At 55.8% G+C, this 12,271-nt stretch overlaps 1 protein-coding gene across 3 annotated transcripts in view; it reads right to left on the reverse strand.

Annotated features, from left to right (window-relative positions):
• The window catches only part of EML2 (EMAP like 2), a 26,246-nt gene that overhangs the window by 11,984 nt on the left and 1,991 nt on the right, over positions 1 to 12,271 (reverse strand). For 2 of the 3 annotated variants that reach the window (XM_027618713.2, XM_027618714.1), the window contains exons 2-12: positions 10,997 to 11,215; positions 10,790 to 10,913; positions 10,495 to 10,599; positions 8,603 to 8,631; positions 8,277 to 8,406; positions 4,646 to 4,795; positions 4,067 to 4,136; positions 3,855 to 3,965; positions 2,366 to 2,461; positions 1,345 to 1,479; positions 249 to 348 (exon numbers count right to left, since the gene is read on the reverse strand). In XM_027618713.2, the coding sequence (XP_027474514.1) occupies positions 249 to 348; positions 1,345 to 1,479; positions 2,366 to 2,461; positions 3,855 to 3,965; positions 4,067 to 4,136; positions 4,646 to 4,795; positions 8,277 to 8,406; positions 8,603 to 8,631; positions 10,495 to 10,599; positions 10,790 to 10,913; positions 10,997 to 11,215 (1,269 nt within the window). Of the gene's footprint in view, positions 1 to 248; positions 349 to 1,344; positions 1,480 to 2,365; positions 2,462 to 3,854; positions 3,966 to 4,066; positions 4,137 to 4,645; positions 4,796 to 8,276; positions 8,407 to 8,602; positions 8,632 to 9,139; positions 9,221 to 10,494; positions 10,600 to 10,789; positions 10,914 to 10,996; positions 11,216 to 12,271 lie in introns of those variants that run through there. The other variant, XM_027618715.1, reaches the window with a different exon arrangement.

A 12,271-nucleotide genomic window follows, 5' to 3' on the forward strand; every position in this document is an offset into this window, starting at 1 on the left:
CATCCACCCACACCTCGGTTAACCAGCTCATTCGTTTTTCCTTCAAACTTGATCCCTACCAGGGGATTTGCAGGGGACAAGGGTAGGGAATAAGAGATTTCATGGAGGTGGGGATACTGGAGCTGAGCCTTGATGGGGGGGCGGCGTGGGAATTAGGCAAGTAAGGATTCAGCCTGTTTTTATCATACGCTCCACACAAGCTGGGGCAGAGGAAGGCTCAGCCAAAGGGGGTTAGGGGTGACACTGACCTTTGCCCCAGACATAGAGGTTCCCCCCAGAGTCCCCGGTGATCACATCACCACCCTCCAAAAAGGTCACACACAGCACATACTTCGGTTTCTCGTGTTTCTAGGGTAGAGGAGAAGGGGAAGGTGTCAGAAGGTTGAGGAAGCAGAGAACCTCCCAGAGCTCACCCCCTGCCCCATCCAGGACCATGGTCCAGGGCGTCCTCTCCATGCTTTTGGGTGTGAGGCCCAGTGTGGGGCACCCCATCTCTAACCCGCCTCCACGGATCACTCCGTGGCCTAGAGCTTCTGACCCCACTGTCTCCCTTGCCCACTCCCAGACCCACTTCCTGCCTTTCTGACTTTCCTTCTGTCCTCTCTCTGCCCTGACTCTCCCTCTCCATCCCCGGCTCTCCCCTGTCCTCTGTTCCGGGGTTCCCCCTCTCCCCATCCCTGGGTCTCTCCATCTTTGTCCTGGGTCTCCCTTTCTGTCCCCGGCTCTCCCCCTCTCCATCTCTGGCTCCCCCACTCCGCCCCTGCCCCTCTCTCTTCCCCTCTCCTTCCCCACCCTCTGTCTCTATGTCTCTCTCTCGGCCTCGCCCCACCCTTTCCTCGATATCTGTTTCATCTGTGCCCGGTGTTCTCAGGGCCTCCCCTTTTGGGGTGAAAGCCCCAGTTCTCACCAAAGACTGGTGAGCCCTGTCAGAGGTGCCCCTGCATCTTCTCCCAGGCCCTCTGCTTCCTGCTCAGTGTCTGTCTGTCTGTCTGGGTGCGCATCTCTTTCGGCCAGTCGGCCTCTGACCTCGGCGTTTTTCCATATTCTCGGCAAGCATAGCACTGCTTACTGAGCATTTACTATCTGCTAGGAGCTGCTATACCCTTCACCCCATTGAAGCCTCCCAACTTGAGAGTTGAGGAGGATTATCTTCACGGTATGGATAAGGAAACTGAGGCCCTGGCGGGCAACACCTTGGCATCCCCATAATCTCCAGCCTCTGAAACCCTCTAGAATGCTCTGGAACCCTCTGGAACCCTCTGGGGCCCTCTGTTTTGTTGTCTGCCTGGGTGTCTCTGACTGCCTCCTTCAGGGCCAGCCCATCCCCGCACCCCTGGCACTCACCTCAAAGAGGCCCTGCCGCTTGCTCAGGTTGCCCCCCTCCAGACTCCAGAAGTAGATGTGGGATTTCCCGCAGGTGATGAGCAGGGTGGGGTCTGTGGGGTGGAAGGTGGCCACCAGCACAGCCTCGTTGGAGCACTTTGGGAAGTGGGGGAGATTCTGAATCAGGACCTCAAAGCCACCAGGGCCACCCCACATAGGACTGCCCTATATGGCTGTGCGGGTTGTGCACTGCAGACCCTACCCGCCTGTGTCTTTCCTATACAGGCAAACTAAAGTACAGGAGGCAGGGCCAGCCGGCAAACCATTATTGCCATCTTTGTCAACATAACAGCAGACCCTAGAGAGCCCCAACTCTGTATCAAGTGCCGTGCTAAATATTCCAGCCATTAACCCCTGTAATCCTCACAGCACCCTGTGAGGTAAGGCTCATTAGCGGCCCCCATCATGATGAAGACTGAGGCTCAAAGAGGGGATGACGTCCCTTGCCTTAGGCCACCCAGCCAGGGAAGAGTCAAATCCACAATCAACTCCAGAGCCCAGCCTCTCAAACACTAAGTCTCTGTCCCCAAACCGTGGGCCCCATCCAGAACCCAGGTCTCCTGTCCCGTGCCCAAAATAGGTATGTGACCTCAGGCAAGTAGCTGTCCCCTCTACCATGCCTCAGATTACTCATCTAGAAGTCAGGCCACCACCCAGAGATGCAAGTCAACGTTCTGGACATTGCAAGGCTAAGGTCAGGAGCTGCCTCGCACCGACCTTTCTGTTGGGCCTGGTCCAGCATCCCTGCATCCCAACGTCAAAGCCAAGGCCCTACTACGAAGATGCTACCATTATCCCCACTTTACAGAGGAGGCAATCAAGGCTCAGGGGGGCGAGCCTCTTGCCTGAAGTCACACAGCCACCAAATGGTAAAGCTTGGACTGAAACGTGAGTCTCTCTGGTTCCAGACTCCTAACTGCTGAGATCCAGGCCAGTCCCAGAGAGGTACCCCAAGGAGAGGGGATGAGAACAGTCACCCCACCTTGCTATCCACCACCTTGGCCTCCTTGGCCCAGTCCCACACGGAGAGCACGTGATCGTTGGATTCGTCCACTGCACAGAGCAGGTTACCCCCATTCTGGAAGGAGGAGAGAGGAGGGGGCAGAGAAGGTGGGTCAGGATCCATCCCCTCAACACTTTGCCCACAGGGGCATTTCCCACGCAGGCCTGTTTTAAGATTTTCAAAGCTCCTGGCCCACATTATACGAAACACATTCAAATACACTCCCTGTCCAGCAGCCAGACACACATTTTAAAGGGTTTCTAGAATTTTCCTTTTGAAATGACCCGTCCCTAAGAAATATCTCCTTGGGGCACCTGGGTGGCTCAGTCATTGTGTGCCTTTGGCTCGGGTCATGATCCCAGGGTCCTGGGATCGAGCCCCGCATCGGGCTCCCTGCTCCGCGGGAAGCCGGCTTCTCCCTCTCCCGCTCCCCCTGCTTGTGTTCCCTCTCTTGCTGTCTCTCTCTCTGTCTGTCAAATAAATAAACAAAACCTAAAAAAAAATCCCAAAAAACAAGAAAGAAATTCATCTTTATCTTCAGCTTTTCCTCTGCAGCCACCACGTGGTGAGGAATCCTGACACCACCTAATCTGTAATCTTATATGGAGTAACTTTTATGTACATGAAATTCCACAACCAAGTTGGTAAAATGTTGGGTGTTTATACCTTTGGTTAAACAGGTTAATTTTGATTTTGCAGGGTTCACCCGTCCCCATACACACTGTGGCAAAAAAATAGCTTTTCTCTCCCACCCCACCCCCCACCCCAAGTGTTCTCAAAGGACTCCCTGGGCCTCAGAAAATCCGTGAGGCTCTAATCAGTGCTTCTTACACAATGGGGCGGGGGGGGGGTGGGGAAGGACTGGTTGTTTCTTATTCCTCAATCTCTTCCACATCAATACTTTGGTAGAATGCATTCTGATAAAAATGTAAAATATGATTAAAAAGCCCACTAATCACAGACTTGGATGTGGTGGGAAATGTCCAATTGCTCTACAAATTCCTAAAGGCTTACTGTCCATTTCTGGGGTTATCTCACCCAGACCTGCCAACGCCCATCCTGCCAACACCCATCCAGGCCTGCAGAGAGAACCACAAGCTCTACACACTGGGTTACAATGCCTAAGGGATAAGGACCTTTGGAGAATGAAAGTTGGTGCCAAAAAACACAACAAGCATGGGCCGATCAAACGATCGCCAAGGAGTTCGTCTGGGGACAATCAGGTCATGTGGGTCCCCCCCTGGCCCCGCAAGGGCTAAGGGAGCAGCCCTGTGAGGTCACAAAGATGGGGGCTCAGCCTGGAGGGCCTGGATTTCTGCCAGGGGGCATGGCCTACACCTTGGATGTCACAGTGAAGGCGAGGCCCCACCCCAAAGTTGTGGGAGTTGGGGGGAGAGGTGGGGGTGAGTGAGTGGCTTACTCCTGACTTTGGAGGTGAGGGGCAAATGGAGGGCGGCGCAGGACTTACAGATTTGGAAAAGCCCACACAGCACACAGCTCTGTCAAACACCCCCAGGCCCAGCACATGTAAGGTGGAGAGAGAAACTGAGTCCCAAATGCGCACGTGGGGTGGTAGTGGCTGCAAGGAAGAGAGAGGCCTGTTACCTGGGGGGCCCAGCTGTCTGCCCCCACCCCCACCCCACCCCCAGTCTCCACGTGCCGCCCCCTCCAATCTGTTACCTTCCCCTCCTTTGTGGTGCCTGCTACCTGTCCCGTGGCAATGGTGACCATATCAGGGTGGACAGCCAGGCTGAGAGAGATGGCAGATGGACAGGGTTCAGGGGGAGGGAGGGGGCTCATGGCGGCCCAGGACCCCTCCCAGGGCAGGCCAAAGTCATAAGGCGGGGCTATTCATTCCACAAGCGGTTGAGTGAGTTATTTAGCCAACAAACAACGATTTTGTCCGTTAACAATAAGGGGGCACTTTCTGGGTACTCAGGCTCAGAATCAAGACTCTGGCCCGGGGTCTCTAACTCAAATACCCAAAGGGCTCAGGCCTGGACCCAACTGGTGGCCAGGAGAGTGCAGCCATTTAAAAGGGCTGTCTCTATCTGGCTCCCACACGCTGTGGGATTGTCTGGGGCGCCAGCGAGGAGTTTTCGAAAGAAGTGAAAAAACCAGGCATTTGTGTGAATTCACCGACCTTTAAAAATACTGATAAGCAATCCATTCCCGCGCCCCGCCCCCCCCAGTTCAGCCTGTAGGCCAAGCAAAGGCCTGGCCCCGCCCCTCCCAGCAGTGCCCCTCCCAGGCCTTTACCATTTGATGTCATCATTGTGTCCCAGGTAATGCCGCTGTCTCTGCTCTTCCACGCTGTACAGCACGGCCACGGAGGCCACGAAATACACTATCTCGCCGGTGGGTAGCAGGTAAAGGTTGGCCCGGCAGTCTCGGCCGCGGTAGCCATGGCTGGAGATGCCCGGGGCAGGTCAAGGAGCCTGTTTTACACCGCACATGCGCACTGACCGCCAGACTCAAGAACTGGGCTTAGGTTTTCCGGCTGCCACTCAGATCCCCCGGCGACGGGGGTGGAGGGGTGTGTGTGGGGTGATGGTATTCCCCCCCAACAATATGTCCACCAAAATATTAACCCTCGGAACCGGTGCACGAACCCTTCCCACTGACTTGGGAAAGGAGTCTTTGCAGATACAATTAAGGATCTCAAGATGAGATTATCCTGAATTACCTGGGTGGGTCCTAAATCCAAAGACAAAAGTGCCCTTGTAAAGAGTCAGAGAGGAAAAGACGTGAACACCGCGGGGGCTGTGGGATGGGACCCACAGGAAAATCAGAGACTGGAGTGATGTGGAGCGGCTACAGGCCAAAAAGCCCCAACGGGCTGCCGGCAGCCGCGAAAAGCCAGGAGACGGACATGGGACAGGTTCTCCCCCAGAGCCTCCAGAGCGAGTACGGCCCCGCCAGCACCTTGACTTTGGATTTCTGGCCTCCGAGAAACTGTGAGAGAAACTTTTTCTGTTTCAAGCCACCAAGTTTGTGGTAATTCATTACAGCAGTCACAGAACACCAATATAACCCCCGCGCCCCTCTCTCCAGAAGGATCCTATTAAGACCTGTTAACGCTGTTAGCTCACATCTGCTCCAACCTTCCCATGGGTCCCAAGTAACTCAGAGCAAAAGTCAAAATCCTTACGAAAGTCTGGGCGTGAGGCCCGGCCGGATCTGGGCCCGATTCCTCATTCCTCAGGCAGGCTCCACTCACACTGGCTTCCTCTCTGTTCTCACCTCAGGTCCTTTGCACTTGCTGTTCCCTCTACCTGAGTCCTCCTCCCCTTCATCCCTCCATGGCTCCCTCACCTCCTTTGGGTCTCTGCTCCACTGTCAGCTCCTCAGAGAGGCCTTTCCTGCCCTTGCTATTTAAAACTGCAAACTCATGCACCCTCACTGCCTCCCCTCCCCTCCCCCACTCATGTTTCCGTCATACACTCATCAGAATCCCACACGGTTTAACTGTCTCCCCAGCTAGAGTATCTGCTCCAGGAGGGCAGGAATCTTTGTCCATTTTGTTCACTGCTGTATTCCTTGTGCCCAGATCAGAGCCTGGGACAGAGCAGACATAGGAATTTAGTGTATGTTGAAGGAATGGCTGACTCTTCTGTTCAGAACTTTCTGTGGCTCCCCCCATTGGCCTGGCTGGGCCTTTTCTGGCTTCAACAGGGCTTCTGCCCTCCTTGGCTCTCTGATCTCGGAGTCCCTCAAAATGTCAAGCTCATGGGACGCCTGGGTGGCTCAGTCGGTTAAACGTCTGCCTTCAGCTCGGCTCATGATCCCGGGGTCCTGGGATGGAGTCCCACATCAGGCTCTCTGCTAGGCTGGGAGCCTGCTTCTCCCCCTGCCTGCTGCTCCTCCTGCTCGTGCTCTGTCTCTGATAAATAAAATCTTTAACAAAATAAAAAAGCCAAGAATATGACTCCAGGCCTTGACACTAACCTTTCCCTTTGCCTAGCACATCCCACCTGCTACTCTTCTCAGCTACCATTTCCTCCACTGGCCTCACCTCACTCATTCATTACCTGGTTCATCTGTTAACTGTCCCTATTCCCCAATGAATCGGTGAGTTCCACAGTGGCCCAGACTGGGCTGTTTCGTTCACTTCTGTAACTCTTCCTCTGGGAAGCCCTCCCTGACCCCCAGGCTGGGTCAGCTGCCCCTCTGGGTTCCCCTATCCCAGCCCTGATCACTGTGGGTTGTCACTGTCAAGGAGTCTGTCCCCACACTGGATGGGGAGCCCTAGTAGGGCAGGCCGTCATGGTGACTCCTGGGTGCCCGGCCCTTGGCCCCAGACGGTCAGAAACTAACTGAATGAATGCTGACCCATGTATCGTGACCCCAGAGAAAACTGCTCTACCCTGCAGTTATTTTGGAAATGGGGCATCTGAGGCCCACACTGATTTTTGCAGCCTCGGCTGATCTAGCCTGGTACAACAGCTTAGTACGCTTTGATTCTCATGAATATTTCCAGTGGTCTCGGAGACCCTGGGCCCCAACAACCCTGCTTCCTCCAGAGCAGAAACCAAGCCCGAGAGCAGAGAGGACAGGGACTGTGTCCCTAGGATGCTGATCCCAAGCCCCAGTGGGCTCTTTGGAAAAAGCCTGGGCCACACAGTCGAGAGTTCTTTGCCTCAGAACTGTTCTGACTCCCTAGGACAGGGCTAGGTCCTCTCCCTTGGACTCAGTTTTCTCATCCAGAAAGTGGGGGTCATCATTCCCAACCTGCAGGCCTCAGAGAGCTCTCGGAGGCTGCTGCTTGTGCAAATACATTCTCAGTTCTACAAAAGAGAAGGATCATATCATTCACCATGTTTATCCATAAAACACTTTAGAACAGTGCCTGGCACCTAAGTCCACTGTAATGAGTAGTTACTATGCTATCAATCCCTGTTTATGAGGCACATATTTTGAGCTTGGCACCTTTACACACTCTTTCATAGCCTTAGGAATCTCAGAACATGAAACCCATTTTTCAGGGGACACAACTGAGGCACAGAGAGGCGAGGTGACTTGTCCAGGGTCAGACGGCCAGCCAGAGGCTAGGCTGAGGTTTCAACCCACTGCTGCCAGGGTTCTTCACCATTTCCAACTTCTTCAATTTCTCAAATATGCCAAGCTCGCTCTGGCCACAGAGCCCTCGTACCGGCCGTGCCCTCTGTCTGGAACAGTCTTCTTCTAGTTCTTCCTATGCTGGCTCTTAATTGCTCAATTCGTACAGCTCAAAGGCCCTGGCCTCGGAGAAACACAGTGACTCCTCTCACATGACCTTGGGTTCCTGTGTTCCCAGCATTTCCTACTTAACTGAAATTACCTTGTTTATTTGACCACTGGCTTCTGGTACCTTCTCTCCTACCCCCACCCCCAGTTTTCTTTAGAAGGTGAGCTCCGGTTCACTCCTGGAATATAGAAGAGAATCAGACATATGGAAGGCACTCAGCAAATATTTGCTGCCTTCCTGAATCATAAAAGGTCCTTTCAGCTAATCTGCTTTCCTCTGGCTCCCTTTTTTTTTTTTTTTAAAGATTTTATTTATTTATTTATTTGAGAGAGAGAGAATGAGAGATAGAGAGCATGAGAGGGAAGAGGGTCACAGGGAGAAGCAGGGCTCCTGCTGAGCAGGGAGCCCGATGTGGGGCTCGATCCCGGGACTCCAGGATCATGACCTGAGCCGAAGGCAGTCGCCTAACCAACTGAGCCACCCAGGCGCCCTCCTCTGGCTCCCTTCTGACTCCAGGGTCATCCTGACCCCTCAGGCCACAGAGGTCTACAAGTCCCTCCTGAAGACCATCCCTGCCCCCCAAGTCTCATTCCAGAAGGGCTTTTGTCCCCTCCAGACTGGAGGATGAGGGGCAGGGAGGAAGGAATTAGAGCAAAAGGATACACCCAATCCAGCTTGAGACGGTTGGACGGCAGCTCCGAGCGCGTGTCCAGGCTGTAGGTGGGCGCCAGCTCGTCCGGAATCAGCATGGGCACAGGGCGCCCCCTCAGGAACATTTTCACGGAGCCCTCCTCTGCCAGGACACCCCCAGAGGTCAGGCGCTGACACCAGCCCCTATCCCCTATTCCCTCTCCCCTTCGGGCTTCACTTAAAAAAAAAAAAATGATAATGGGCGGGGAAACTGAGGCCAGAGAGGCAAAGACTCCATAAGCCAGGTCCCCTGATCTCCAGCGATCCCCAACCATGCCCCTCCCCCTCTCCCCACTCACCCACGCTGAAGATAACTTCTTTGGTTTTGCTGCCAGGAAAGGGGGAGAAAAAGCGCCCTAATTAGAAGACCGGTCAGAAAGGAGGAGAAACCACTCCCCTACCCCACCGCTCCCCGGAGGTCTCTGATGAATAACGGGGGCCGCGTAAGGAGCGGAGCGCTGCCTCTCTGCAGGCCGTGTGCTTTGCTCGGTTGATCTTGCAGAGCCTAAGACACAGGCCCAGAGAGGCAGTGATCGCCAAAGATCACACAGCACGAAGTGGCAGGGACGCGATCCTGGAGGACGGGAGTCACCAGGGACCCCTCCCTCCTAATCAGCACCGCGCTCCCAGCGCTCCCAGCGCTCCCCACCCCCCGTCCCACAGTGACCCAAACTTCAAGCAGCAAGGGAAGCGGTGAAGGGGCGTGTCTCCACGTTCCCTTCGCGGGCGGGAAGGGGTGATACTCGCGGGCCCAGTTCCCTGGCGAGGGCGAGGGGAGACCTGGGATCCAGGCCCCGCGGGGTGCAGGGAGGAGGGGGTCTGCGAGAGGGTCTCACCCAGCTCCAAAGCTACTCATGGCGGCGGCTGGCGGAGCTTCGGGGCCGGGGGTGGAGCCGGGACGGGCTCCGCCGCTTCCGGCCCTGGGAGGCGCCCGCGCCGCCGCGCCCTGCCCCGCCCTCCGCGGCCGACCCGGGGAGCCGGCCGGTCACACTGGGTCTCAGATCCCGGGCTGTGGGGTCCTGACACCAGGCTCTTTTGGGGGGGGGCGGGGGGAGAGTGTTGTTTGAGAACAGAACTAGCGGGAATGTCTGCCTGAGTTCAAACCCCACCTCTGCCACTTCCTAGTAGTGTGGACAAGTTGCCCAGCCTTTGCCTCGGTTTCCTTGTTTTCAAAAAATGGGGATAATAAGAATACCTACCTCGCGGGGTGATTGCGAGGATTATATTGGTTAATTCATGTAAAGTGCCTGGAGTTGTGCCTAGCACATAGCACTAGGTACGTGTTTGCTATTATTTGAGCCAGTTCCTGCCTTAGTTCAGCCCCCACGCCCACAGCATCGTGACCCCATCCTTAGGTTTTTACTCCGCCCAGACCTTCAGTGTGGTCCTGCCTCCAGGGAATTGACCACGCCCAACACCCACCTCCCTTTCTGATCTGTCCCCAGAGTTGACTCCTCTCTTGATAACTGACTGCTCCCCCCTGAGCCCTCGGGTCCCCCCAGGAATTCTGACTGCGACCACTTTATCGGGATCCAGTCCCTGGGCTGAGTCCCTTCAAAGCCTCCAGGTTGGCTCCGCCTCCTGGTGTTGGGCCACGCCTATCTGTGGCTCCGCCCCTCTGGTCTGGTCCCAGACTCCGCGGCACCTGCTTCTTGCACCTGACACGCCACCAGCTGGTATTGGGCCCAGGGATCCCCACCCCAGGCTCTGATTCTGCCCAGGCTAACACTCTGCCCATGCCCTCAAATCCCAATCATACCTGTCCCTCTATTTCCCTATTCCCTGCAGACACTCCTTTGAGGCTTCTCTCCCGGCCCCACCCCTGAGATTCAATGGAGACTTTTACCTTAATGGCCACGCTCACAAGCCTGGCTCCCCCTTGATTTCCACTGTGGCTTACCCAAAGGATCCTAACCACTCACTTCTCCTAAGTCCTAGTGCAGCCTCTTAAGGCTTGACCACGCCCCTCGATGTGGCTGCGCCTTTCCAGGCCTTCCCCTTGGACCATGCTTTCTCAAGATTGGTCTCTCCAAGCCTCCGTCACAGTCCCCGCATTCGGAACTCCAGGGTCTCGCTCTAAGTTATCACCTCGTGGCCTGCGGCATCACCAGAAATTCCCCATCCCCTTTCCCATGCCTTTCTGGGGTCCTGGCCGCACCCTCTGGGACATAACCCCACCCCAGACACCTACCCTTCCTTTTTGGCGCTACAATTGCTGCTAGAAGATGTGGTGCGGCTGCGGGGGTCCTCGCGGCGCACCGAGGCGAGGCGCTCTGGTGACAAATAGCGGCGGGCACTGCGAAGAAGAGAGCACACAGTTAGGAGCCTGTGAGGTTAGCAGGCCAGTGTTAGAGGAGGGCGAGAACCTCCTGGCACTTCCCATTGCTGGAGTTCGGGCACCTGAGCCCACCCCTCGCCGTATAAACAAGCCTCCGTCTCCCACAGTGTCTTGGAGGAGGCTAGGGACCCTGGCTTCCGTGCCTCACCTGCGCCCGGAGGTCGCCTCCTTCTTGGGGGAGGATGGGGAGGTGGCATAGCCGCCCACGCGCCGCGGGGGCCCCGCGCCATTGAGAGGCGTCCTGGTGGGAAGGCCTTTCAAGAGCTGACACACTAGAGGAAGAGGATACGGTTAGAGGACAGAAGTAGTGCGTATGACCTCTCCCCATCTCATCCCTCTGGTCTAGCAAAGATACCCGAGGCTGTGGTGCCTAAGCGTGGAGGCGCTCGGCCCTTGGGGGATCCCCGCGCGCGCAGCGCAGCACCCTGCTCCTCGCATGCCCGCAGGCGACGCAACGCGTCAGCCAGCGCCGCCTTGAGGACCGCGAGCTCGTCTTCCTGCAGCTGCAGCCGCTGCTCCAGCGCCGACACGCGGTCGTCCACCTCCATGCCGCTCGTGCCCGACAAATTGTCATCTGGAAGGAAGGACAGCGCGGGCTGCGGGGGCCACCCCGGAACTCCAAGGCTCAAGGTGTTCCCCCGCGTCCCCTACCCCCCGCCACCTTCCCAAGTTAAAGCGGGACCAGCCACCCCCCCTTCCTCTCCCTCAACCTGAGGCTTGAGGACGCTCGCAGATGGGCCAGGAAGAGGGCTCCGAGGGAGAAGGAAATCCCCACCGCTCTCAGACATGTGCCCCCACATTCCTCTGCCCGCCCTGGAGGTGTGACCTTAGGGAAGTCCCTTCCTCTCTTACTTTCTAAGATTCTACCAGTCAAGAGCCTCTTGGCTCGGGCGCCTGGGTGGCACAGATGGTTAAGCGTCTGCCTTCGGCTCAGGTTATGGTCCCAGGGTCCTGGAGTCGAGTCCCGCATCGGGCTCCCTGCTCCTTGGGAGCCTGCTTCTCCCTCTGCCTCTCTCTCTCTCTCTCTCTCTCTCTGTCTCTCATGAATAAATAAATAAAATCTTAAAAAAAAAGCCTCTCCGCTCTGATTTCAAGATTCTATGACTAAAATGCTAAATTAACTATGAGTGATATCAATATTTGTATGTTTTTTTAAGTCGGCTCCACGCCCAGCGTGGGGCTTGAACTCACGACCCTGAGATCAAGAGTCGCATGCTCTACCGACTGAGCCAGCCAGGTGCCCCCATACCAATATTTTTTAAATGACACCGACTTAATCCTAGTGACACCAACGTTCTAGAATTGATCCTCAATATTCTCTGACGAATATCAATACTTTACCGCAGGTACTAACGTTTCCTTTCTGTTTCGTAAGACTTTCCGAGCCAAAAAGGTCATGCCTGGTCCCTCTTTCCCTTCTCTCCTCACCGAGATGTTCAACCCCAGAGTCGGCTGCAAGGACAGAGTTTCTGCGGCCCCTGGCGGTAGACTTGGGGGTTGCAGGCAGCGCATCACAGACCCAGGAGACCCACAAGGAGGGAGATGAGGGCGGGGATCTGACAACCAAACTCTCTATCCCAGCCAGAGCTTCTCTCCTGTTCCTCCTCTCTATTTCGCTTCTGTACCCCAC

The sequence above is a fragment of the Zalophus californianus genome, chromosome 17 (assembly GCF_009762305.2).
Source record: "Zalophus californianus isolate mZalCal1 chromosome 17, mZalCal1.pri.v2, whole genome shotgun sequence".
Lineage (NCBI taxonomy): Eukaryota > Metazoa > Chordata > Mammalia > Carnivora > Otariidae > Zalophus > Zalophus californianus.